Below are 25,686 nucleotides of genomic sequence, written 5' to 3'. Positions count from 1 at the left end.
TGGAATGTTGAAAGATGATATAAGAGGGTTCAGTAGTCAAAAAAAAGTTTGAGAACCTGGAAGTAGACAAATTTTGAAAGACATGGGATTTCTCAGAGCCTTTAACTTGATGATATGTACTTTAAATCTCTCAGAGGAGTTGACTTAGTAAATAAGCCTTTCCAATACTCATTAGACAACTTGAGATCAGTTTGCTAAAGAATGTATTTTGGAACATGCTTAGTTTTGAGTTTTCTCAAAGTCTAGGCTTTTAGGAAGAAGCAGAAAATGCTTCAAGGGGATGATAAAAAAGAAAAAAAAACTTTCAGGATCTGTTCTGGACTCAGCTGGATTTATCCCAATGGGCAATGTCTTTTCCACTAATACTAAATTGGGGGATCCACAGAAAAAACTTCAGTCATTCCCCAAAGTTTCAATAACGGTCATCAAACATTGTGGCCAAAGCAAAAACTCGACCTCAACTGAAAAGATAGAAACTCTCCAAATTTTCTGAGGACAACTCTGTTTTCATCAGAACTGCCCCTCTCACTAACCATCTCAGTTTTATTGTGCAAGTTTAATATGGTAGGTGAAATGGCACGTCGCACACAGAAGAAGGCTGGACGACATCTATAATTTGAGTTATTTTAATAACCAGGTTTACATTAACAGTCACTTGATGAACTTTTTTTTTTTTCTTAATCTCAGCTAAACTCAAAACACAGTTTTCTTCACGATTCAAACCAAACAGCTCTTCACGTTCCAGAGCTGCCTCACAGCTACCACAGATCACAGGGAGATAGTTACTGTCTGTCCATATTCACCAGACACAGAACTGACACCCACACACCATTTTCCAAGAGGGAACTTACAATGGATGCTGGCTGCCCAGGAAAGCCCATGTGTATAGCTGGGACTCAAGCTGGAGTTTTCTAAGGGAGAAGGCTTGGGAAACTTGGGGCAAGGAGCTGGTGGGAATTATCACCCTGTTGGGAAGAGCTTCTCAGGGTGAACAGTCCAGGCTTTGGATTGAGGCCTTTGGAGCAGAGCATGACTCTCTGGGTGTAGTTACGAAGAAAAAGCCACAGGATGATTGGACTTTAAAGAAAACCCATTTTCGGGATAACTACAATCCTGCCATTTTTAGAAAACTTAGAAGAAATATCTCCACGGGATGGCTGATTTAACAGTTCCACAAATACCTTCTCAACTACCCAAGATGGTGACCCTCCCAGAGAGAAACTCAGTTGACTGTCATCTGGGTTTAGGAATAATGTGAGAAGGCTGAGGGGAAGGCAGGTCATCCTTAGAGAGGGGCCAGGCCAAGGGATGAGACAGCAAAAGAAAGCATGGTGGGGAGAGGAGGACCCAGCATGGCCTCCCACACTTGGGTGAGACGCCAGTGAATTTTGAGAGGGCTGTGACTCATTGTCATGTTCTCGTCCTAAACCCTTTGTATGGGGCTCTTAGATGCGTCTCATGGAACAGGACAAATCTGAATATAAATCTTAAGTAACAAGTAATCAGAAATCAAAGCCAAGAAAACAGTGGGAGTTTTCTTGGCATTCTCAGGAATTTCTATGCTTGGGAAGTTAATAAGTGAAGAAAGAGAGGCTTCCTCAGATCATGTTGCCCATCGTGAAGGCATTAAGGGGTTGTTCTACAGCAAGGAAAGCTTGTGTAGAATATAAAGTTCTGGTTGAATGTTTCATTCAGAAGTCCTGAGTGTGACCAAGTGGCTATGAAAGATTTATTTTCACGGCATAGAGAGGTCGCAGAGGGATGAGTTGGACTCGGGCTGGGTAACAGCAGCAGATGGGACCCAAGTGGATGTTCCGACTAGAGTTATTTAACGCGTCTTTTCCTCCATCTGGTGTTTATGGCTGGTACTGCAACATATCCCCAGCCCAGCCAATGAGGTATATAGATGCTTCCCATTTGACACGCTCCCTCTGCCTACAAAACCATCATTCCCAGTTCTACGATAGGCCCCCAAATCTCTGAGTTATAAATTAAGAGCTAATCCTCCCCTTCACTTGTTTCCCTTAAAATAAAGGGACCATAAAAAAGCTTAAAATAGCAAGATTCCCTATTATGAAGAAAAATAAACTTTTTCATGATTAGAACACGTTAGCTTTCAAGGGGAAATCCTCTTCTTTGGCTATTTCCAAATTCCTCTTTAGCCATGCATTTCCTTTTCTCTGGTCTTCAAGTTATAAAAACCTGCAGTCAGAGATAATGGCTCCTCCTAAGCACTTGAAAGGTGTCTGAGGCCTGCTCTTTTCTTCAAAGTACTTAGAGCACACGGTTATGGGTTCTACCAGCTGGATCCCCCAAGCACAGAAGTCTGATCCCAGGTTGAATATATTATTTCTGTATCTGGGCCTCTTGGTTCTATAGATCCTCATCTGGCTTACAGAACTTGCCCCCAAAATTGAATTTTCAGAAGTGGCATGATGGGGAAATGGACACTCAGCTCTGACAGACAAGACAGATGCAAATGCTTCATGCTAATTTCCTCTACGTGCCACATCAGGAGGCTGCATGTCACTTCCACTCACCTTAGGAGATTCTGATACTGAAACAAAAAGTTCCCCCAAAGGATATGCTAACGGTAGGGGAAACAGATGGTTTAGGATTGAAAATTAGAACCAGGGCCACAGAATGTGCTCCCTCTGTTCCAGACTAGCTTTCCCAAAGCCCTGCTTGAGTCTCATAGAAGCTGAGATTACCTAGTACTAGTGAAAGTTAGGAACACCTAAGAAAGTAATTCTCAACAGCAACGAAAAGTCCTCTTCTGTCATGGATGTGCCTGGATCTCAGGAGATGGAGAGAATCAAATGCTCATGGTGGCAAGAGAAGCCCTTTATTCAGGCCCATCTGAGCTCCGATCCTAACTCAGGATGCCAGAGGCATGCTACTCTTCTCGTTTGCAAAGACAGCTGAGTGGAAGGTGATCTCCAACACATGTGGAGAGGGAGGTGTTACTTCAGCGTGGCTGCCCTCACCCTGAGGGCCTTGCCTTGCGCCCAGCTGTTGCCTTTTAAGAGCACCAAAGAGGCAGGGAGAGCCAGAGGCAGAGAAGTGTCCTTTCTTCTCTCCTCTGTCCCTTCCCAGGCCAGGAAAGAGAAGAATTTGAAAGCAACACTGAGAAAGAGGCCCGACCAAACACTGGCACGACCAAGAAGGTGGAAGCAATGGTTGGATTTTGGTGTTTTAATAAAACATTCAAAGGAATAAAATCTACTAGGAGGGGACGTGACCAAGTTCAGAACCCAAAGACTGCCTGTCTTCTCCGCAGACCCCGGGGGACTGTGATGAAGTGACGGCTGCCCAAGTGGCCATCTTCCATGGAAATAAACGCACTTCATCAACACAATACACAAGACCCCTTCAGCTCACCCACCCACCTCCCCCGTATCCACCCTACCCCACCCTTGAGCCCTCCGCTTTGCTCTGGGCTCCCACCACCCACTCACCCCAAATAACCTGCGTCCCTTCTATCATTTTCCTGACATCCCAGCTTTGTCTGTCCCCTTGTCATAAGATGCAGCACTACACACGCTCTCGACACTATATAGCAGACTCTTTCACCTTAGTGGCCTGTCTGATTGCATGCATGTAAATGGGGGGGGGGGTCAAACCAATCAAGGCTATGCATAAACAGAAAACAAAGCAATATTCGTAAAGCTAGGCAAGCGAGCGTAACATTGGAGAAACATAAGGCTTGAGGCTTATTGATTCTTTAGATCGCAACTGTTTGGATTCGCTTTCCTTCTTAAATATTGGTGTACCATTTTGGCTTCAAAGAAATCTCTTCTTGCTTCTGCCCCTCTGCGGAGGGGTTGCTTAACTCAGGGATGTGATGTTAGAACGGCCTCCAGGGGGCGCCACGATGCGCTTGCTGGCGGAGCGGACCCCCTCATCCACTTGGGTGCCTGCAGTTGGCAAGAAATTCCCAGGGAGAAAAAAGGGAGAGAGAGGGGTGTGGACAAGAGAGAAAGTGGATTAATTTTAAGGGTGTAAGATATTAAGTGCCTTCCTACATTCATCTCTCAAGACACTTCTATTCCAGTCTGTCAAGTATTCTACACTTTTCATACCCACCTTCCCGAAAACCACCCTCTGCCAGGAAAAAGCCAGGTTCACATCTAGATTTCACGGGACTCTCAGCATCATAACACAGCTAATAAAAAGAACACTGATAACACTACGAAAAATAGCTGCTTACATTCATAGTGACAGGCAGGGTTTTACATGCTTCTCGGATCCTCTCATTCAATCCTTACCACTATCCTGGGGAGGAGGACTGTTTTATCCCACTTTGCAGAGGAGTGACTGAGGCTTGTGAGGGGTTAGGTCACTTGCCAGGGTCTCAGAGCTTGGGGGGTGATGGTCGGGCCCCTGTGGCCACAGCACAAAAGGAAACAGCGACGTGCATTTATGCCCATTGTAAGTTTAGGGGTCACCATAGCCAGGGAGCAATGGAAAATGGCAAAACACGGACAAAAATTTCTGTGGTTAGCAGAAGGTCACCTCTGGCAACGGCACCTCAAAACTGTCAGCCCTTTTCTTTGTCTTCCTCCCCATCTGTCTCGCTCATTGCTTTTTCTCCCTCTTTCCCTGTTTCTCCCATTTCATACTCTTCTTGTTCCCCCATACTGTTCCCTTTACTTAATCCCTCTCCCTTGTTATCTTGCCTCCGTCACATTTAAATTGTTCACCAGAGATGCAAATCTACATTTATTTTTTCCCCATTTTAAGACTACAGGTAATGGAGCAATGGAATAATTATTTTCTTTTAATATCAGACAGTTCTTAAAGAATAGATAAGATGAATGATCTGGCTAACCCATGGTAAATGTGCTATCAATGGTAGCTATGTTGGCATTATTATCATTATTAATATAATAAATATAATAAAGAGAATATAATAAAAATCCTAGGTTAGAAGAAGTTATTGCAACTTAAGCATAAAAATAAGCTATCTTTGAACCTGGGCAAACAAAGAAAACCCAACACATTGCACAGCTCTCACAGTCTAATGCAGAGAATCATGATCAGTTCATAATGCAAACCATCCAGCCACGCTCCCACCCCCGCCCCGACCAGGTGTGATCTCTAAGCAGAATTGGTCATCATTTAAACCTAATCTTTAACCTGACTGAGCCTGGGCTTACTTTCTCAACAAGACTCCTCTTTGGTTCTGCAAACTTTCCTGCTTGCCCCAGTAACCTTCTCCCTAAAAGGTGATGTGGCACTGGGCTGGCAAAGGCCTTCCGGGTTTGCTCCCAGGATCACCCATTAGCCCCAGAGCACAGATCTCTCCCTCTCCCGCTCCTTCCTCCCCTCACTAAAGGTCACCATCAGCTTGTCCAACTCACCGGACAGGCTAAATCCCGACTGATGGAGGTTCCTCACGGGAGGGGTCGGCCGCGTGGGAGAGCCCCGGGTGGAGCCGGCAGGTGTGCCCCCCTTGGGCGTGGTGGTCAGGTCAAACACGGGCCCATCATACATGCCCCTCGGGACAGCGTGCAGGTCTGCCATCTGCAGCAGAGAAAGTGCATCACTGGTTATTCCTTCAACAGTTCGAATCTGTTCTAGACAGCACAAACATAACAGTGAATTAGTGTGTGTAGTGGGAACCAGAAAATCAACGTAGTATTATTTTAAGGAAAGGAGAAGTAGTATAAAATAAAGGGGGGTGTTACGATAGGGTGACAATGGAGGTGGTCAGTGAAGGCCTCTCCAAATAGGTGAGCTTTGACCTTAAGGATCAAAGGAGCTCGTTATGGGGCTGGGGCTGAGGGAAGGAGGAGGCTGGGGGATGCAGAGGAGTGGTGTGGATGGCAGCGTTCCCAGCAGAAGAAACCAATGGTGAAATGGTACGGAATGGAAGAACCGCGCTTGTCGGGCTGGAGGAGAGCGGGCGGGAAGGGTGGCAATTTGAGACGAGGTGGCAGGTGCTGGCAGGAATGAGATTCTGTGGGAGCTCGACATTCACGCTCCTCAGCACAGATCAGAGTTGGCAGCCCTTGAAATGAACATCCTGTGGTCTGACCCGCTGACCTCTGGCTGTGGCTGTGAACTTGCCCTGGAGCCAGCCAGCATCACTCAAGTGCATATTCTGTACTGGGCCTGGTGCCAGGCACAGGGGCTCAGGGTCACATGAAACACGGTGCCTCCCCCAAGGGGCTCACAGGCTATTGCACAAATACAGCAAGACCACCTGAGGCAGCGGTAAGGCCAACACACAACCTCCGCATGTTTCTTATCATTGGCCAGAGATGAGGCAATGAGGACATGTTGCCGTGGAGCCTGAGAGTACAGGATGGCTCATGGTAAGACTCCAAGAAGGCGGGCCACAGAGCCTTCCTTCTCTGTTAGTGACTCAGGCGCAGGTGCAGAGGCAAAGCCAATCAAATTTGCGGATGCTAATAATTCAGGTGAGAGGATGACTATCCTCCCCCAAACCCTTGACCAATAACTCTAGATCATCATTTCTTTGGGTTCAGAATCAAAGTCACATTAATGGAAATAAAGAGCCAAAATAAGGGATGTTTGAGTTTCACTCTGTTCTCTATTGGGCCAAAACTGGAGTGTGGAATTTGACTCCATATAACTAACTTTAAAACGATCACTAATAAAGAGATAAGAATAGTGAAGGGATTCAAAGCGTTGTCATAAAATAAAAAGTGAAAGGCCACAGGGATTTTTAGACTAAACCATAGATGACTTTGGAAACACATGGATGCTTTGAGAGATGGGTTTAGCTCATTCTGTGCAGGGGCCAGGAGCAGAACTGAGCTGGTTGGTCGCCTTCAGGAAGGCAGACTTCAGCTCAGCAGAAAGAAGTTCATTCTCACAGGCAGAGCAGGTCGGCTGCCTCAAAGGTGGGGAGGCTTCCTGTGTTGCAAATGTCCATACAGAGGCTGACAACCACTTACTGGGATCACTGGGGGTCTGGGAGTGGGATGGGGCACTTACTTATTGAGTTTCTGTGAGCCTCTCTCCATAGTGTGTAGACGCTGGAGTGTGCACCCATATTCCTGTCCCCAGCCCCCTACCTCATGATCACGACTGAAGACTCATTCTCCCAGCCGCTGGAGGTGTTGGCAGTAGGAAGTTCTCAGCTGAGTCTCTTCCAAGAACTGCCCTCAGCTGAAGATAGCCACCTTGCCCAAGGCCTCGCCCTCTGCCTAGGGGCACCCCACATCCAGTGACTGGTTCGTAGGTTGGGGTGGGGGAGCATGGGAGTGAACACAAGGCCCAGACCCCCTTCAAGGACCAGGCCAGATCCAAATATCCCTGTTATCAGCTGAGGCCTTTGTGGGGGAAAATCTCTCTCTCAGAGTCTGTTTCCCAGGCTCTCTTTCTCACCTTGACTTGCAGGGAGGCCGGGGGCCCTGGGGTGGGTCCAGGCACAGAGGTGGGCATGGCTGCTTCCTCTGGACTGGCCCAAAGTGACTTACAAAGTGAGCCCCACTTCTCCTCTTCTCCCCAGCATCTCCTCCATCCCATGAGCACAGATGACTGTATCCTTTCTAACAACGAGGTCAGGACCCGGGCTCAAATTTCACGACCCCAGGGCTGGGCTAACCCAGCTTTGCAGAGCCCTAACTTTATAGGAAGGTGACCTGGAGACTGATGTGGGGTGGGAGGGGGAACTGAAAAGACTGTTCTGGGCCTCACCCCTAAATCAACAAGGGCTACTCTGTTTGTAATGTGTAGACAGACACACATACACATAGACATAAATATGTATACACAAGTGTGTGTGCATCCATCCATCTATCTGTGAAATCAGGGCCATAAATAAGATTTTACTTGAACCACAGAACTAGCTAAAAGAGTTACAAACATTTGCCATTTATCAGTATATATTTTTTAATGATTTTGAATTACTAAAATTTTAAATTACTTTTTAAAAAAGCATTACAAAAGTGGAGGAAACTCATTTTAAAAAAGCTTCTTTAGCCAGAAAGGTTTCTGAAACCCTCCTTCCTAATACATTAAATCTGTGTGATTGTCCTTCAGGAAGAGACTGTTGCTGTGAATTTCTCTGGGAGGGTCCTGAGCTATAGACCCCTCCCAATCTCATGGTTACTGTCCCTGTGCCTGAATGGGACACAGCCCTTCCTCTCCCCCAGGTGTGTCTTACCTTCCTCCGGGCTTTAATGCGCTTGTAGACATAGTCAGAGAACGGGCTGCAGGGGATGAAACGGCCGGTCCCCTGCGTCACGTGCAGGTTGCCATCTTCCAGCATGATCTTCCCCTGGCAGATGACCACCAGAGGCGCCCCACGCAGCTCCATCCCTTCAAAGATGTTGTACTCTGCAGCCTAGAGACAGGGTGAGGGCAAAGCTGTGGGTGTGGGTGCAGGAGGGAGAAAAAAGGAAGTGGTTCTCCTGGGCTTGGGATCCTGTCTTCAGGGTCACTAGGAACTGATTCGCCAGGTAGGCCAGGAAAAGCTTACAAGGCATATGCAAGCTGCAGTGGGTAGAGGCACCATGAGACAGATACTCGCTAAGTAAAGGCTGGAATTTCCAGCAAAGAGAGGCATCCGTCTTTAGTAAGGTCCTCATGCAGAAGTAACTTTGGTCGCTGGCAGTTTCAGAGAGAACCTGGATAACCAACAGGGATGCTGTACTTGATGGCCTTGTGTTGAATGGGTGAGTAAGTGGGCTACATTGACCCTTAGGTCCCCACTAGCTCGAAATTAAATAATGTGATACGACACAAGGTTTAAGCAAAGGCCATTCCCACCCAAAATGGGATTTCTCCCTACCCTCTTCATTTATTCAACAAGTTCAAGGCATTATTGCAAAGTGATTAAGGACATGAGTTTGGAGTCAGGTCCTCTAGGTTTGAATCCTAGCTTCACCATTTCCTTGCTGTATAACTTATCTTGTCTCTCTGCATCTCCATTTCCTTATCTATAAAATGGGGATGATAATAGTGTCTATCTGTAAAAGACTATGAAGATGCAATGAATTAAAGTGCTTGAAAACTACTTCTACTAACAACTATGAAGCCCCTTTCTGTTAGGCACTGGGCTTTAATTATTATCTTCCACATGGAAGTCCTCATGATGATGTCAGTGCTGGTCACCAGTTTTTTCCTATTCTTTCCCCTCCTATCATTGTACTTCCTGCACCCCTGGAGGAAGGTACGGCCACAGGACTGGCTTTGGCCAACACAGTGGGAGAGGAAATAATGTCACGGGAAAGCTTCCAGAGCCAGTACACCGTTTACCACGTGCTGGCCCCTAGCCTCAGCAATCACGGAACCGTGGATAAAGATGGCACCTCCATCAGCTTCCATCCCTGAGTGACCAGGATGGGCAGAGCCCCTTTGCTGACCCATTTTAGAAATCAGGAGTGAGAAATAAACTGTTGAGGGTTTAAGTCACTGAGAATTTGGGATGGTTTGTTATTGCAACACCTCCTAGTCTGACTACCCCCGCACGCCACATACACACATCTCTGCTGACCAAGTTCCTTGCACACATTCTCCCGTCTGTTCCACTCCCACCAGCTCCAGCCTTACCGACTGGTGGTTCTTGGCAGAGACAATCTTTACAGCATCTGGATCCCAGATCACCAGGTCGCTGTCAGAACCCACAGATATTCTTCCCTTACGGGGATACAGGTTGAAGATCTTGGCAGCATTTGTGCTTGTCACGGCCACAAACTGGTTTTCATCCATTTTTCCTGTGGCCTATTGAAATATAAAAAACAGAAAAATTGTCAATCTAGGGCTTCTGAGCTCAGAGTGGGGTGACCACCAAGGCCAAGAAATGGAGTACAAAGAGGGGATTCTGAGGTAGTGAGGATGGAACTCCATCCAGCAACCTATGGAATCAGCTTGGCCATCATGGTGGCCCGGGCAAAATGGTTAAGTGCACGGCTTAAGATGGAAGTTACTGCTCCTGAAGTTTGCATATGTGCAGACATCTACCTACTTATTTATCCTTTCTAATTCTAAAAAGGATTATAGAGAGTTCATAGTAAAAACAAATGTGACTATGAGTCCATTTTTTTAGACATGTGTTTGTATTTACATGGGCATAGGTCAAATCGGGAAGAACCTCACCCAGAGGATAACAGTGGTCATGGCTGGATTGTGGGATTATCAGTCATTTTTGTTTTCTTTCGTGTGTGCACTTTTCTGTGGTTTCCAAGTATTCCTGATTCAGCATGTATCATGTTGGTAATAAGAATATGTATATTATTTTTTAACAATTCCAGATAGTGCCAACATAAATATATATGTACATTCACAAATACATAATGATGTTAAAAAAAGACAAAATCTATGTAAGAGACAAAAATATTTATACCTTCCCTCTTCTCAAAACAAAAAGCCTGGGTAAGGAAAGAAGAATTTAGTTTAAAATCTAGCTTTGAGGGCCAGCCCTGGTGGCCTAGTGGTTACATTTGGCACAGTCTGCTTTGGCAGCCTGGGTTTGGTTCCTGGGTGCAGACCTACACCACTCATCTGCTAGTGGTCATGCTGTGGCAGTGGCTCACATAAAAAAGAAAATAAAGAGGAAAATCGGCAATGGCTATTAGCTCAGGGCAAACCTTCCTCAGCAAAAAAAAAATCTAGCTTTGAGCTTCCTGGGAGCCAAGAAGGAAAACTTGGTGGATTACATTGTCCAGACAAACAAGGCATTAGTTTATCTGCATTCTGTTTGGCTCTGAAATGAGTGTCTTTAGGGTTCTTAAAATAAAACAGAGGGAAGTGATCAACTTAATAATGAGTTATTAATTTTACTAAAATCTTAGGGAGAGCCTTCATTTGCATAGCTATTTTTTTGGTCAGCTTCTATGATGCTAACAAGGAAAATAAAGCCAGGCCACTTTGCCAGAAGACGTTGATAGACAATCACTTGTACAGCCTGGATGACCACACAGCAGTGTAGGGCACCCTTGACGAGCAAGACAACTTTAGTCCTAGGCAGAGACGCCACACTTCTCATTTCCAAAGGGCTATAGCCACCCCTTTCAAACGAAGTGATAAAACTCTCCAAACAAACAGAATTTTAATTCCCTATTATTTTAAGTACAGATCATTCGTGCGTCAGATGAAGGATCTGTACATCTCGTACCTAGTCCTTAACAACCCAGGAGGCCCCCTCAGAATCCTAGACCTCAGGATTCATCACTCTAGAAGGTACATTCCCAAACCACCTGAGCCACCTGGTTCCAGACACCTCAGCAGGTGTGAGTCCTTGTCTGCACCCCGCCACCCCGAACAGATGGACATGGAGGAGCAGTGGCAGCAAGTCCTGATCTGGCCCTGGCCACCCTCGCATGACCTCCATCCTTACCACGGCCTTGTCCCAGATGACAGACATCCGCTCCTCCACCCCGTTGGTGCCCTCGGGAATGGCTGTGAAGTTGTCCTTCCCGATGGCTTTCTGGGCAGTACTGAAGGTGCAGTGGGCACTTCCAGAGAGCTGCAGGTCCCCACTGGCAGAGGAGAAAAGCTCCATGTGAACGGGAGAGGTGGCTAGAGGCACCTCGGGGGCCGGGAATCGAGTGTCTAGTGTAAGCGTTTGGAGGGCCATGACTTGAGTTTGGGATCCTTCCTCTGCCTCTTGCCAATATGTGAACTTGGGTGAATTTCTTCCCCTCTGTGGGGCTTAGATACCCCATCTGGAAAATGATGGGGTGGGAGCAGATCTCTTGTGTAACACTCCAAGTGAGTGATGGAACTGATCTTCAGAGGCAGCAGCCAACGAGTCTCCTGTCATTTTGGTTAGGTGGTCATCATGACTAGCCATCCAAACTTAGGCAAATGATTTCATCTCTCTGGCTCTCAGTTGCTTAATCTGTAAAATGGTGATGATACTCCCCACTCATAAAGTTGTTATGAGGGACAATAAGATCATGTGTGTAGTGCTCAGCATGCAATACATATTAACTATTACCATTATTAATATGATTACTGTAGTTATTTTTAAAATATGATGGGGAAGAGCCTGTTGTCTCTGCTCAGCACTGCAGGGGAATTCTCAATGTGTTTTCCTCACTGCAGACTCTAGTCTAGCTGATGGATGGGCTGTTCCAGTCCTCATCCCACTGGCCCCGTGATGTTTCCACACAATGCCTGCTGCTTGTCACTCTGCACCAACCTGGCCAGCAAGGAGTTGATGTAGTCAGGAGTTGTCGGGTCGGGACTCAGAGGTGGGGATGTCACAAATGCAGCAGCCTTAGCCCAATTCTTGCTCCAGTAATGGGTTCCATCTGTGCCGAGGCTGGCAGTGATGGGCTCGCCAAAGACCACATTTCCTGGAAGAGGGGGGTAATAGGCACTGGGCTTGCAGAATGTGTGTGCTGCCCTGGGCCCGGCACAGAGAATCACAGCCCCTGAGCCTGCTCCAGGCTGCGGCTCTGGAGTTAGTCAGACCTGGGTTCAAGTCCACGTTCCCAGCTTTTCTAAGCCTCTGCTTTTCTATCTGCTAAATGGGAACAATTTTGTATTCCCTAGATTACAAGCAGCCATTGGTTGCAAGATGCAGCATTAGTTCTCAATTTTTGAGGCAAAGTAAAATTTGAAGCCAAAGAAAAAAATAAATACATTGATTCTAAGATCCATCCTCATTTCAGAAATGTTAAAATGTAGAAAAGATCTGTCCTGGAATTGATGAAAAAAGATGATGTCAATTTCTCAGGCTTGCAAAAATGAAAACATTTGGCATATACAAAGTGTTTGGCACACAGGAGGTGCTCAATAAATGTGATTTCTTTACACCTCCCACTCTTTCCCACTGTAGGGGCCCAAAGCCCTAGATGTGCCCGTTTCACTGGGAACAGCCAGATCCTGCTGTTACAGGGACACACTTTGGTTTTGCAGAGTAAAGTCTACTCCCAGGGATGAGAGGATCCCATGATCTTGTCCATCACGTTTCTTACTCCTTAGCCTAAGGCAAGGAGTGATTTGCTCAAGGACACCCAATAACCTGGGGCCCATCAAAGATGAGGCTAGCTTCTTGGACCCTGTGTCTGGAATTAGGAGCTTACATGCCCAAACCAAGGAGAGAGGAGGAAGGATATTGGGAAACACACCGATGCAAGCTGACCTTCTTAAAGAAGAAAGGATCAGAAGGCAAACGCTGTCTCACAAAAGATGAGTTGGTATCAAGTTTCTCTGTGCCAGAATCTCGAACTAAAGATTCCTGTACAGCCCTGGGCTTCACTAGCTTCGATCCTACATCTTCCACATTCAAGTTTCCCACAAGATTGAAATGTAGGAAGGCTCAATGGCCAGAATTGTAAACAAGTATTGCCTTGCTTCAACTCTAATCAATGGGTTTTGCGTGCCTGGAATTCTGTGTCTGGAAGAATTCTAAATATGCTTCTGATCTCATTCAAAAGGACTCATGATTGATTTGTGATGTCTGCCAGGGGCAAAAGAAGGAAGCAGTGGCAATGATTCACATATGACAACACTGCTCTTTGGGGGGACAGTAAAAAGGATCAATGCTTGACTAATGAGAACTTCAAGGGATCTCCCAAAATATTTACCAAACTAAAGCATACAGGATCACAAAGAAATAAAGAAATGAAAGTCAAGGCAAGCACTCAAATATTATTAGGGGAAATACAACCTTAAAAATGGAAGAGCTCTCTCTTTGGGCTGTCTCTAGATGGGAGACTAGAAAGAGAAAAGATTGCAATTATGCCTGGGTTTGAATACAAGCTCTCCCAGCTGACAGATCCTGGACAAGATCTCCCAGTTTCCTATTCTGAAAACTAGTGATAATAATGCCAATTTCTCAGGGCTCTTTGAGAATTCTACATAATAGTAAAGACAAAGTATTTATCTCTATGTAGTGCCTACAGTGGGTCCGTGTTAAATCGTAGACTCCTAATATGAATTTTGAACAGCTATGCAGAGTCACTAAAGGGCTCTTCATGATTAGACACGCTGGGGTTTAAATAGTAACCTGGTCAGGAGGGAAGAGCAGACCCTGCTGCCCTCTCTCTTCCTGCTCTGAAAGCTCTTGACTCTTCCCCGAGAAGGACAGGTCATGAGATGTTTACTGCCCTCAATCTCAACAGGCAGTTTTTCATCACTGAAATAATGCCTCCCGTCCACCCTGAGACACAGCTGTACTCGTTCTCCTTGCCAGAGAATCATGAGCCAGATAAGGGTGGGGAATTTTTCTATGTGAAGTTTAAAATAAGACCCGGCATCTAATTGAAACAGGCTGTCCTTGAGAACCCCAGGTCCCCCTGAGAGTGGATCCCAGACAGCAGGTAGCCATCTGCAGCAGGTGTCAGAGGGCGAGTGTGGCAGGTGGTCATGGGGAGAGATGTGGACTTTTCTTTTCTTGTTGGCTTTCTCCAAGAATGGGTAAGGAACAGTGGACTGCTTTCCTGATTCTGGCCCGATGACTCACACCCAGTGGAGCAACCACACAACGTCATGTTGAGACATTTAAAAGCTGAGAGAGAAAACAGCAGGCTTACTGCGAGCAGGGGAAGGCAGGAGGTGCCCCAGAATCTGCCGGCTAGAAAGACTGTCTAGACAATTAGGAAGATTCCCCTCCCACAAGAAAAGGATTGCCTTTGCCAGAAGGCCAGGCAGCTGAATACTCAGCCATCACAGTCAGCTGGGACTATTTTAAGCCTTCCCAGTCACTCACACGTGGAGTTTTACAGATCAGTTGTGAGTTTGGTAAATGAATCACTCATGTTGGGTCTCGCCACCACCAGAACGGCCAGCAGCACACGGCGGTCATGATCGTACAACCAACAGGGCCTACTGAATCCTCTCTCCCAGCCAAGCACAGAGCCCTATGCCTCCAGTTTCTCAGCCACACTCTGTTCACAAGCGAGCCCATCAGGGTGTCACTGAGGACAAGAATGAAAAGCAGAAAAGAAAGCTTTGACATGGGGGGTAACCTTTAGCTAAGCACAGCTGAGTAAATGAAGCCCACGTTAACAATGGATGGAGGAAAGCAGCAGAAATGAGAAGGGAGTGTGGATAGGGTCCCGAGTCATGAAGGCCTTGTTGCTAGACATGCTTGGAGACCCATTCAACCCCTTTTCTACAGTAACTTATCCCAACTTGTGTAGCTTAAGTGGTGGGATTCCATCTTCACAATGCCCTCAACCCTGGCCAATCAATTATACCATTCCCAGAGCAGTAATTGGTTCAGGGATGAGCCCATGACCCAAACCAAGGCAATCACAGTTCTCTTGGGGATTTATCCTCGTGCTATTAGAAAAGATGTACTCTACCTCCTCATCATGCTCCCTACCAAGTGTTGAGGACAATAGGAGCCCCTTGGCATTTATTCTCATCACTGTTCATACTGAAAATAAGGCCAACAGAGAGGAAAGCAAAGCCAAGAAAGGAATAAGAGTGATAGAGCCCTAACATCATTGTTTAAAGCCCTTGATTCAGCCATACCTGAAACATCTTCAACCAATAATTTACTTTTGTTTGTTTGGTCAGTTTGAGTTGGATCTTTGATTTCTGCATCCAATATAATCTTAACTAATATGTTCATTTATACAGCTCAGATGATATGAACTGACAACGAAAAATCAAAGGGAGGAAGAAAGATGCATCAAGTCTTCAAAGAACTGATGTCAGCTATGTCATCTTGGGCAAACCTCTTACCATTCCTGAGCCTCAGTTTACTCATCTGCCAAGTGGGAGCAATCCCAGGATCCTGCCATCCACACAGGATACAGAAAGGATCAAATGGGCTAACATGGATGAGGGGCTTCCCAGAGACCAAGGCAATGAGCAAAGTAGGTACCATTTATAAAGGACAGCCAGGGAGGGAAGGAGCCACATGGTGTGTCAATGGCTCTGAGATCTTGAGAGCACAAATCACCTTTTTTCCTGGCTTGTGAGATGAGGTCGGCCGCACTCTTGCTCATGACCTTCGTGACGTAAAGAGGACAGTTGGTTTGGCTGGCGATGGTGATGGCACGGAACACAGCCTCAGCTTCTAGCTGCAAAAGAAAGTCCCCAGCAGTCAAGAGGAGCCTGAGCCTCTCAGAGGCCACGCCCCTGTGTCCACAAACTGGGAGCGCGGTGCAGCACAGAGGCTAAGAGAGGATCTGGAGTTGGACGCCCTGGACCCGAATCTCAGCTCTACCACTCCCCAGCTGGGACACGTCACTTGGCTTCTCAGTGCCCCCGCCCCTCCCCTGTGATGTGGAGAGCAGGAGATGTAGCACAGGGTGGCTGCGTAAACGCAGAGCCTGGCATAGAGTAAGCCCTGCATCAACGTGGCGGGAGTTTCTCCTCAGCCTCTTTTCACTCCAGCGGGCATTTCTTAGACTAATAATTCCCAGGCTTCTCAGGACAAAGACTTCTTTGATTATCAATCTCCTCCATCCCACCCTAACGTAGAGTTCATGTTTTCAAATATGCTAACCAGCCCTGTTGCATTTATTAAGTAAGAAGTAACGAGTTTTCCCTTATTTTATTAACAAAGTTGGGTCTGAGAGCCGGGTCCTTCTCAAATGGCCTGGGGCTGAGTTCTGGTTCTGCCACTTGGAAGCTGGGTGACTTCAGCAGCCTTAGGCAACCTCCCCAAACCTCAGTTTCCTTGTCTGTAAAGTGGGGATAAGGACCTGACACGCATGGCTGTGGTGAGCATTAAAAGAGTTCATCGAAGTAAGGCAGGTAACCCATTCCCGGGACAAGGCAGTGTTCCCTGCAGGCTGGTTATTGGTGTCACCACTGATCACAGCCTCCATCCGGTGTGAGAGCCCGTGTTACCAGCCAAAGCCTGACTTCGTCTAATTTAGCCCAAGGCAGAGACGTTGGCATTTTTCCATTCCATCGGCAACAGTTCTTTTTTGGATGGCTAGCACATTCTGGTTAGACCCTGCAGCCCAACACTTTCAAGAATACCAAAAATAGCTTGCAGATGCCCAGCATTTGTCTAATGCAAACCAGTTACTGCCCGTGGTGGCTGTGGCTCAGCAGACAGACTCTACGGACTTGGCTGGTCCGGCTAGCGTCCCCCGAACTGCACTTTATTCCACATGGATGAGACCCTGGAGGGTCCGGACCACAAGTGAATGCAGTCACCTTGCTGAAGCACCCAGACTTCTGGAGTTCTGCAGTGGCGGTCACTGGCCTCGGGTTCAGCTCTCTGAACAGCATCACTCAAGACAGTATCTGGCTGTGCTCTGAACTGAAGAGGCCTGGCTGGCTCCTCCTCTGCCCGTTCCTCCCTCTTCACACCTACGCTGACTGCTCCGGCCCCCCAGGACCTCAGTCCTGGCCCCTCTGATCTCATTCCCCGGCAGCCCTGCAGGTTTCTCAGCACCTTGACAACATGACTATCTTTGGAAGGTGACATCACCCTCCAACTTCACCCAAAAGGGCTTCCAGGGTTGTCGGGATCTGCAGCTGAGAGGCTTTCTACTAAAAAGGAGACGGGAACAGGGAGGAGGGTGGGGTAGAGGGGTTGAAAAAACAAACCAAGGAACAAAAATAGACTTTGCTCAGAAATCCCCTGGCTGCTGCTGAAGAGCTCTATCTTGCCAGCACATCTCTACAGTGACCAGCATTTAAGAAAAGTTTCACAAACAGTGCTGATCAGCCTGGCCTACTCGCACCGTGTAAACAAACTTCCAACACCATTGACCAGTGGCTTAACCTCTCTGAGCCTCAGATTCTTTATGTAACAAGAACACCGACCCCCTAGAGCACCGGCAAGGATACCTGGGATAATGCAATTAGCAAAGTACAGGGCGTCAGTAAATACTGCATAGAAGGGGCCTGGTATAAAGGAGACAGACTTTTCAGGAATGCTGTGATTATAACCCCAATCACAAATTTTTCTTATCGAGGTATAATTGACATATAACACTACATTAGTTTCAGGCGTACAGCGGAATGATTTGATATCTGTACATATTGCAAAATGATCATCACAACAAGTCTAGTTCACATCTGTCACCACAGTTACAAAATATTATTCTTGTGATAAGAACTTTTAAGATCAACTTTCAAAAATGCAATACTGTATTATTAACTGTAGTCTCCGTGCTGTGCTTTACATCCCCGTGACCTGTTTATTTTATAGCTGGAAGCTTGTACGTTTGACCATCTTCATTCGGTTCCCCAACCCCCAGCCCCTGCCTATGGTAACCACCAATCTGTTCTCTGTATCTATGAGAGCCTGTTTGTTATTTGTTTGTTTTTTAAGATTCCACATATAAGTGAGATCCTGTGGTATTTGTCTTTCTCTGTCTGATTTATTTCACTTAGCATAATGCCCTTAAGGTCCATCCATATTGTTGCAAATGGCAAGATTTCATTCTTTTATACGGTTGAATAATATTCCATATTATATTATATTGTACTATATTATATATGTATATATATATATATATATATCACATTTTCTTCACCCATTGGTGGACACTTAGGTTGTTTCCATATCTTGGCTCTTGTAAATAATACTGCGGCATACATAGGGCGTGTAGATATCTTTTCAAATGAGTGTTTTCGTTTTCTTGATAAATATCCAGAAGTGGAATTGCTGGTAGTTCTATTTTTAATTATTTGAGGAAGCTCCATATTATTTCCCATAGTGGCAGCACCAGTTTACATTCCCATCAACAGACAAAATTATAAACTATTTCAACTGTCAATAAATTAAGTTTCATGAGACAAAGGAGTTTCTGGGGTACTGACAAAGTTCTGTTTCTCCAGCTGGGTGCTAGTTACACAAGTGTATTCAGTTCGTGAAAATTCATTGTACCTTTATGACAGGAACACTTTTCTCTATGTCTGTTGCATTTTAATTTTCAAAAAGATTCTAGAAGAGCTGGGTGATGGGAAGACAATCATTTCTGGTTCTGACTCCTTCTTCTACCTGTTGGACAGCGTGGGGCTTGGAATGACAACAGGAACAGGGTTCTCTTTGCTGACATGGAGGGCCTTGAATCTGCTCCAGGCGCCAGACCCAGGCTGGTCTCCCAAAGCCAATATGCTCTCAGCCAAATGGGCAGCCAGTTCCCAGCTCTGTACCCTGCGCCAGCAGCTGAACTTGTTGACATCCCAGAGACATGGAATCAGCCACTAGTTACTTTTCTTTCACTCTTCAGCTGCTAAGTACAGCTGCTAATCAGCATTCATTTTACACATGGGAAACTTCCATACCTGGATGCAATCATCACCTTCCACAAATCAAGAGATATAATGCCTATGAAAAACCCACTCAACCTCCTATCCATATGGCCGATATTCTGCAGGACTCAAAATATATTACGGAATAAGGGAGTAAGTGGAAAGTCTGGAGATTCACACTGATTAAGAAAGGATTTAGATATTGACCACTCCCAGTGGATAACTGAGTACACTCCAACTTGCGATATCTTGAAAGAGATTACGGGTCAGAAGTAAGCATTTCCCTTACATTCTTTTCTAATTTTCTCAGGGGCTCTTGAGTCAGAAGTGGTTTTTGGAAGAAAGGTTCCAATTTTGCTGTCTGGTATTCATAGTCTCCCCACCTTTCAGCGATGTTTGTTCATACCGTGTGTGTGCGTGTGCCCAGGGAAGGTAGGCTGAACGCAAACCCTCCAAATCTAAAACGAGCAGCAGGCCATAAGCGAGGCTGCTGGGGATTGTGATAATGGGAATCACTGGGAAGAAGCTGGTAAAAAAAAAAAAAAGAGGCTCCACTGCTACCTCTTCTCTCTCCCTCCCCTCCTCCTCCCACCCCCATCCCTGCAGCTTACCTCCTCTGGTCTGCTCAGTACATGGCCTTCTGGGCCAGTGATCCCCATTTCCAACATCCGAGTTTGCTCCTAGAATGAAAAGAGAATAGAGAACAGTTTTTTACATGAGCTCAAATGAGGTTTGGAAAAATCATGCTGTATGTTCTAATCTAGAAATGTGTTCAAGGGAAGAAAAAGAATAAAATGTGTACGTTGAACAAATTTGTTAATTCTGTATCTGAAATTGCAAAATAGGGTAGAGTCTTAACTAAAAGGAGAAAAAACATTTAAGGGTGGCTTGCTTTTATTAAAAGGAAGACAGTCTGTTAGAGTATCAGGGTTTTTTTCTACATTATGCATCGTCACACCAGTTCCTTTATTCTTCATTTCTTTCAGATGCAGATACCGCCAAAAGAACACTCCCTTAACTCTGTTTGCTTACTCAATCATGCATTTTAAAACCCATTCATTTAATAAAATGTACTGAGTATCCACTTCATGCCAGGCTCTAGGTCAAGTACTTGAACAAAGGCAACAGGGCCCCTGACTTCAACGGGGCCTGCGGTTTAGTGATACATTTCCCAAAGTCTGGTCCACCCACCACCTACAACAGAATCACCTGGGCTGCTTTTGCAGCCGTGCAGATGTCCGGCCCCCTCCAGGCCTACCAAGTCAGAAAATGTGAGGTTAAAGCCTAAGAATTTGCATTTTAATAAGCTCCTCAGGCTTTTTTATGCTTTAAATTTATGACTTAAATAAGTGAATTCAGAATTTAACCAGACAATATAATGCCTCTAAACAGCATTACCTGAGTTAGCCTTTTGGTTAAATTCTATTTAATTACATCATAGACATGGCAGAACTGCCTACTCCTGGCTGACAGCTAAATTCCTCAGACCTCAGGCCAGCTTTCTGGAAGAAGCAGGTGGCTGGGCAGTGAACACACATGTGGGTTAATTGGAACTGGCACAAATCCTAAGCCACCATATCTACAGTTTTGCTGGCATTCACTCTCAAATGACGAAGGCCAGTTCCCATGAACCTCTGCACCAGTGATACGCGAGATGAAGGAGAGTGAACTGAACAGAACCTTGTCTCACTTCGAAACCATGAGATGTTTAGAAAGGAAGGGATTCCTTCCACCTGGAAAAGAACTATTTTTTATTGTTTTTTGTTTTTAATAATGTAACTTTTTTAAAGAGGAGTAGGAAGAAAGATGCATTTACTATAAGCAACCACGAGAAGTAAAGCGGTCCTTGTCTCCAGCTTTATAGAATTCAGACCGAAGTCAGAGGGTGATTTTTCCAGCAAAGTACCTCCACTTTTCATTCTTACTGTTCCGTTTATGGAAACTTGGACTGAATAAATTTCTTTCAAGCTCTAGTGAGCTTCCACTCTGAATCGCCTCCTGACGTCACACAAGGGTTGAGCTGGCCAAATAAAGCATCTTCTGTCTTCTATGACACTGTCACTTCTATCTTGTTAAGAGTGCTAGGACAATACACAGGAGGAAGCTCGCTCGAGCAGTGGTTTCCAAGCACATTCGAATCGCCAGGGGACCTTTTCAAAATACATTTGCCTGAACCCTACTTCTGACCTCCTGACTCAGAATCTCCACAACCAGGAGAATCCCGGGAATGGTTCTCTAAGCTCCACAGGTGATTCTAATGCATTGCTCATGCTGGGAAGTCCTGTTCTAAAAGCCACGGTGTCCCTACAGCTGGAAGATTAAGAGTGTCACGTAAAGACCCATCGATGCCACCTTACATGAATGGGGGAGCAGTGGGCAGTTTGAGGCACTCATCCTGCTGTTTGGTCATGGCACAATTTTGTTTGCTCCACGAGGAAAGGAACCCTGTCTTTTTCATCTTCCCTCTCCAAAGCTTGGCACATAGCAGGCGCTCAATAAATATTTGTTAGATGAATGGCTAAAGACGCTGTACTCTCAGACTGTCCTGCCAGCTTGAAACTTTTGAAAATTTCCCTTGTGGGTACCCATAGGAAGTATTTCTTCTTGCTCTTTAGTCCCTTTTGCATAAAGTGGAGTGAGAAACTGAGTACAGCAGCTGCCTTCATTTAGACAATGTGATCAAATCTTTCACCTCAAGCTGAATTTAATAAACACACACAAGAAATTCATCCAAATGGAAAAAATGCCCTTATTCTTTTCCTGACTGAGAACAGATCTTCCCAAGGAAGGGAAGGGTGGAGGTGGGGGGAAACCAGGGAAACTTCTGTGCTAAGGAGCCACAAGAGGAAGCTAGAAAAGGGGCCCATTTGCCTCCACAGGGATCAGAATGAAGAAGGAGGTTTCGTTTTTAGGGCATCTGGAGGGAGGGCTGGGACCTCTGGCTGCTGCACTGAAAATCTGGAGAAAGGGGAGGAGTGACAGCTCTGACACCACCAGGAGGCCTCCCATGGGAGCAAGGCATTTGGACCCTCTTTGGAAAATGATTTCATTATATCTGGGTGTGTGGGGGACTTGGGAGAAGGCTGTCAGGGGCCTGACTAATTAACCTCTTTGGTCATAAGCAAGAAGAAACTGCACACTTAGCTTCCCTCCCCCAGTAGCGAGATAATGTTCAGAGTCTGCAATTCTAACAGCTGGAGCCCTGCACGGCTGGGGCGCTGCCTCTCCGGGAGGCCTGCAGCTAGATTGATGGAGCAAGGGGCCTTTGATGCACCATCTCTGGGCAAAGATGCCTACCAAGGCACATCACATTAGGGGTTAAGAGTTTGTTCTCCTAGGTGTTGGCTGTGATCCTTGGGCTGGTGACCTAATCCTTCTGAGCCTCAAAGTTCTCATCTACAAAACAGGGAGGGTGGTAGCCATCTTTAAAGGGTTGGGTGAAGATCAAATGAGAACATACACTTACAGTCCTGGTACACAGCAGGAGGTGCTCACCAAATTACCTACTGTTAGAAGCTCACAGGCCTGAGATGAACATCGGCCTCAGCATTGTTCCCACACCCCTGCTGATCACACTCACCAAGTCCTGGACAACTTCTAAAATGAAGACACAGCCCAGCACTTGGGAGGTATGGATGCATCTGTTTTGGCTCACCTCTACAGCCTAGTGCCTGGCACAGAGTGCTCAGGAAATACTCTTTGAAAGAATGAATAATGAGTTCTTGTTGTTAATGTTATCAAATGGACTAAGAGAGCTCACACTCGTTTCTGGCTGCCTCCTCCTAGCGGAAGCCAATCATGAACATTTCTGAGATAAACAAAACTCTAGCTAAGACACATCTGTGCATCTAGCCCATTAGGCAACCCAGGAGATAGAGAGAGAAGTGCTGTCTGCTTCCTTACAGATGCTCACTTTGGGCCTTGGGGCCTCACTTTCATCACTCTTTCCTCAAGTTTCTCAATATGATTTCGAGGAAACCAGTGGGACGTCTGATCCCCACAAGACCTAAATTCTTTATTATCTAAGGCCGTGAGTTCCGCAGTCCTGGATCAGATGTCTAGCTTCCGAGAAATGCTGCCTTAGGGTTTTTCTTCAGGACAGAGAATGTCACAAAGCTTACAGTCATTTTCAAAACAGCATCAGCAATGCTCTCTCACTCAAGGGCCCTATTTGAAAACCTCCTCTTCCAGGATGCCTTTTCCGATTCTCCAGAATGGTCAGACTTCTCTCTGTTTTACAGCACCTTCCCCTCTCCACCTCACTTGTCTACATTTCCCCCTTTCTTTCCTCCTCCTAGACTGTGAAGCCCTTAGGGCAGGTTCTGTTTTTAGCAGAGTAGTTATGAGGGGGTCTTGCATATATTGGGAGCTCAAGCAACAGTGAAGAAATGAGGAAGCAAATGGAATGCCACCCCGAGCGCAGGCAGAAAGCGCACTTCAGGTAGCTGCAGTGTGTTACCTGGGCAATGATATCCCCATTCTCAGCATGAACTTGAGCAATGGCTCCCAGCTCTCCCAGACAGGTGAAGATCTCATAGAGCTGAAACAGAAATGAGTCTTTGTCACCTTCACAAGCCACTTTGAGCAAGCTCACATAAGGGCCAATTACTAGAGCCAGAGCTAAAACGAATGGGATAAACCAGAGAAAATAAGTGACCAGGGCAGAAATATACAGACTAAAACAGGCACACCAAAAGAGGAGCACTAATCCCAGGGCACTGCAGGAAGCTGTCTCTATAAAGAACTCATCGTGTCTCCGAGGCAGAGAGGGCAAATATGGAACAAAGTGCTACCAACTCCTCTACTCTGCCTCCCACACACACATTTTAAGTGGAATTATGTCCCACTGAGCTGAGATAGAGTTTCAGAATCCTTCTCAACAAATGTTCCCCAAAGCCCCCACAGCCTGGCCAGAAGCTAACACAAAAGCTTGAAACCTCATCTCTTAACCTGCCTTCATCTCCTCACCAGAAGGTATGGGAATTCATTTCTGTATTTCCTCTGAAAACTTGAGATTTGTCTTAAACAAACACATCCCATGAATTTCTTAGGGAGAAAGGTGGAGGCAAGCTGGTACGATTACCCCAAACAGCAGAGGGCCCTCCTCAATCCTGCAAGGCTGAGCACCTCACCCCTTCACTGAGCTCACGAAGGGTTTGGGGGTCATTTGGTAAATGGAGATTCAGGTATGCCCTTCCTCTGGTCCTTTTGAGAAAGCCGCTGCCAGTGGGAATCCTAATTCCCTGTCTGCCTTGCCATGGGCACCCTGCCCATTACCTTATTTAAAGTGCAAGGGCTTCAAGAAGCACTCTTGCCCAGTGGTCTCCCACAGTGACCACAGTGACTCATGTTCAAAGAGCCAAGGTCATCGGCAACAACAGGAAACCATCCCGATACCCCAAACCACACAGCAATGGGTTGTTACCTCCGTGTTGGACACTTGATACAAATCCTTATAGGCCATGTAAACCATGAAGGAGTTAACCCCTGCAAGAGAGGGAAGGGAGGGAAACGGGAAAAAGACAACATTATCACCACCACTCTCCATCCTTTCCTCCCCCTTCTATCGCCCATGGGGCCCAAGTGCATCACAAGCTCCCGTCCAATAGAAAGCAGATGCCTCTCATTCTCCAAGAGTATTTGTCTACTTCCTCCTCTACCCCGTAAAATCAACAATTCCTATGATGTCATAGCAGAATGCTCTCTTCTTCTGTGCCTCTTTCTTGCCTCCCCTCTCCATGATTCCCCAGCCCAGAGGGTCAAGAATTTTCGAGATTGCTCAAGGAGGTATATATCATCGAGAATCACTGTAGCACAGTAGTTGTATTCACACACTGGGAGTTGCACCACATTCTAGTTCAGTGAGCTTGGAATATCTAACCTCTTGAGCCTTGGTTTCCCCATCTGTAAGATGGAAAAATAACAATACCCTGCTTCATAAGGTAGTTGGAAACGTTAAATGAGATAACACACGCAGAGCTCTCAGCAGCACATATTTGGTCTCCACCAACGCATCTCCCGGGATCAGCTTATTTCGCTATTCAATGAATGCTTGCTCTACACTAGGCCAGTGCAGGGTGCTGGATCTGAGAGGAGAACTAAGGTAGAGATCCGTCCTTGGGGAACGAACAGAGCTAATGGGCGGAAGTCAAGTTTCACCTTGTGCTTAAATATCTAAGTCATAAGGGCTATAAAGAGACAGCCATTTAATTTTGCACCCAAAATAAACCATTAATATAGTAATTTACAGAAATAGGTGGGACTGGGGAACAGAGAGTCATTTTGAGGAAAGGAGGCCAATTTTGGTCTCCAACCATTAGGGCCATCTCAGCCCACAGGGTTCCAGGCCAAAAGTGGGCTGTAATTTGAGAAGCTCCCTCCCCAAAGTGGTTCAGCTCAGGGCAGTTTTTCCCAACACCACCCTTCCCACAAGCCTGTGTCACCCACGGAATGACCCAGGCCCTTTGGGAAGGAAGTAGGTGTTAAAGCCGTTCAATTTCCTACCCCAGTTGAGATACCCAGTGTGAAAGGACACACAAGAAAAAAGGGGGAGGGGATGATCTCACACTTCATATCAGGAAG

At 46.1% G+C, this 25,686-nt stretch overlaps 1 protein-coding gene across 3 annotated transcripts in view; it reads right to left on the bottom strand.

Moving 5' to 3' along the window:
• Positions 1-610: 610 nt before the first annotated feature.
• The window catches only part of DPYSL3 (dihydropyrimidinase like 3), a 110,224-nt gene continuing 85,148 nt past the window's right edge, over positions 611-25,686 (bottom strand). For all 3 annotated transcript variants that reach the window (XM_023617480.2, XM_070233093.1, XM_001501764.6), the window contains 10 exons: positions 24,530-24,591; positions 23,564-23,644; positions 19,716-19,784; positions 15,842-15,962; positions 12,122-12,278; positions 11,315-11,456; positions 9,529-9,699; positions 8,141-8,320; positions 5,364-5,526; positions 611-3,917 (listed from right to left, as the gene is read on the bottom strand). In XM_023617480.2, coding sequence (XP_023473248.1) covers positions 3,829-3,917; positions 5,364-5,526; positions 8,141-8,320; positions 9,529-9,699; positions 11,315-11,456; positions 12,122-12,278; positions 15,842-15,962; positions 19,716-19,784; positions 23,564-23,644; positions 24,530-24,591 — 1,235 coding nt within the window. In that variant the 3' untranslated portion in view covers positions 611-3,828. The remainder of the gene's footprint in view (positions 3,918-5,363; positions 5,527-8,140; positions 8,321-9,528; positions 9,700-11,314; positions 11,457-12,121; positions 12,279-15,841; positions 15,963-19,715; positions 19,785-23,563; positions 23,645-24,529; positions 24,592-25,686) is intronic.

This window comes from Equus caballus, chromosome 14 (genome assembly GCF_041296265.1).
Source record: "Equus caballus isolate H_3958 breed thoroughbred chromosome 14, TB-T2T, whole genome shotgun sequence".
Taxonomy (NCBI): Eukaryota; Metazoa; Chordata; class Mammalia; order Perissodactyla; family Equidae; genus Equus; species Equus caballus.
Note: the sequence above shows the minus strand (reverse complement) of the source record. Positions and strands in the feature narration are given on the sequence as shown.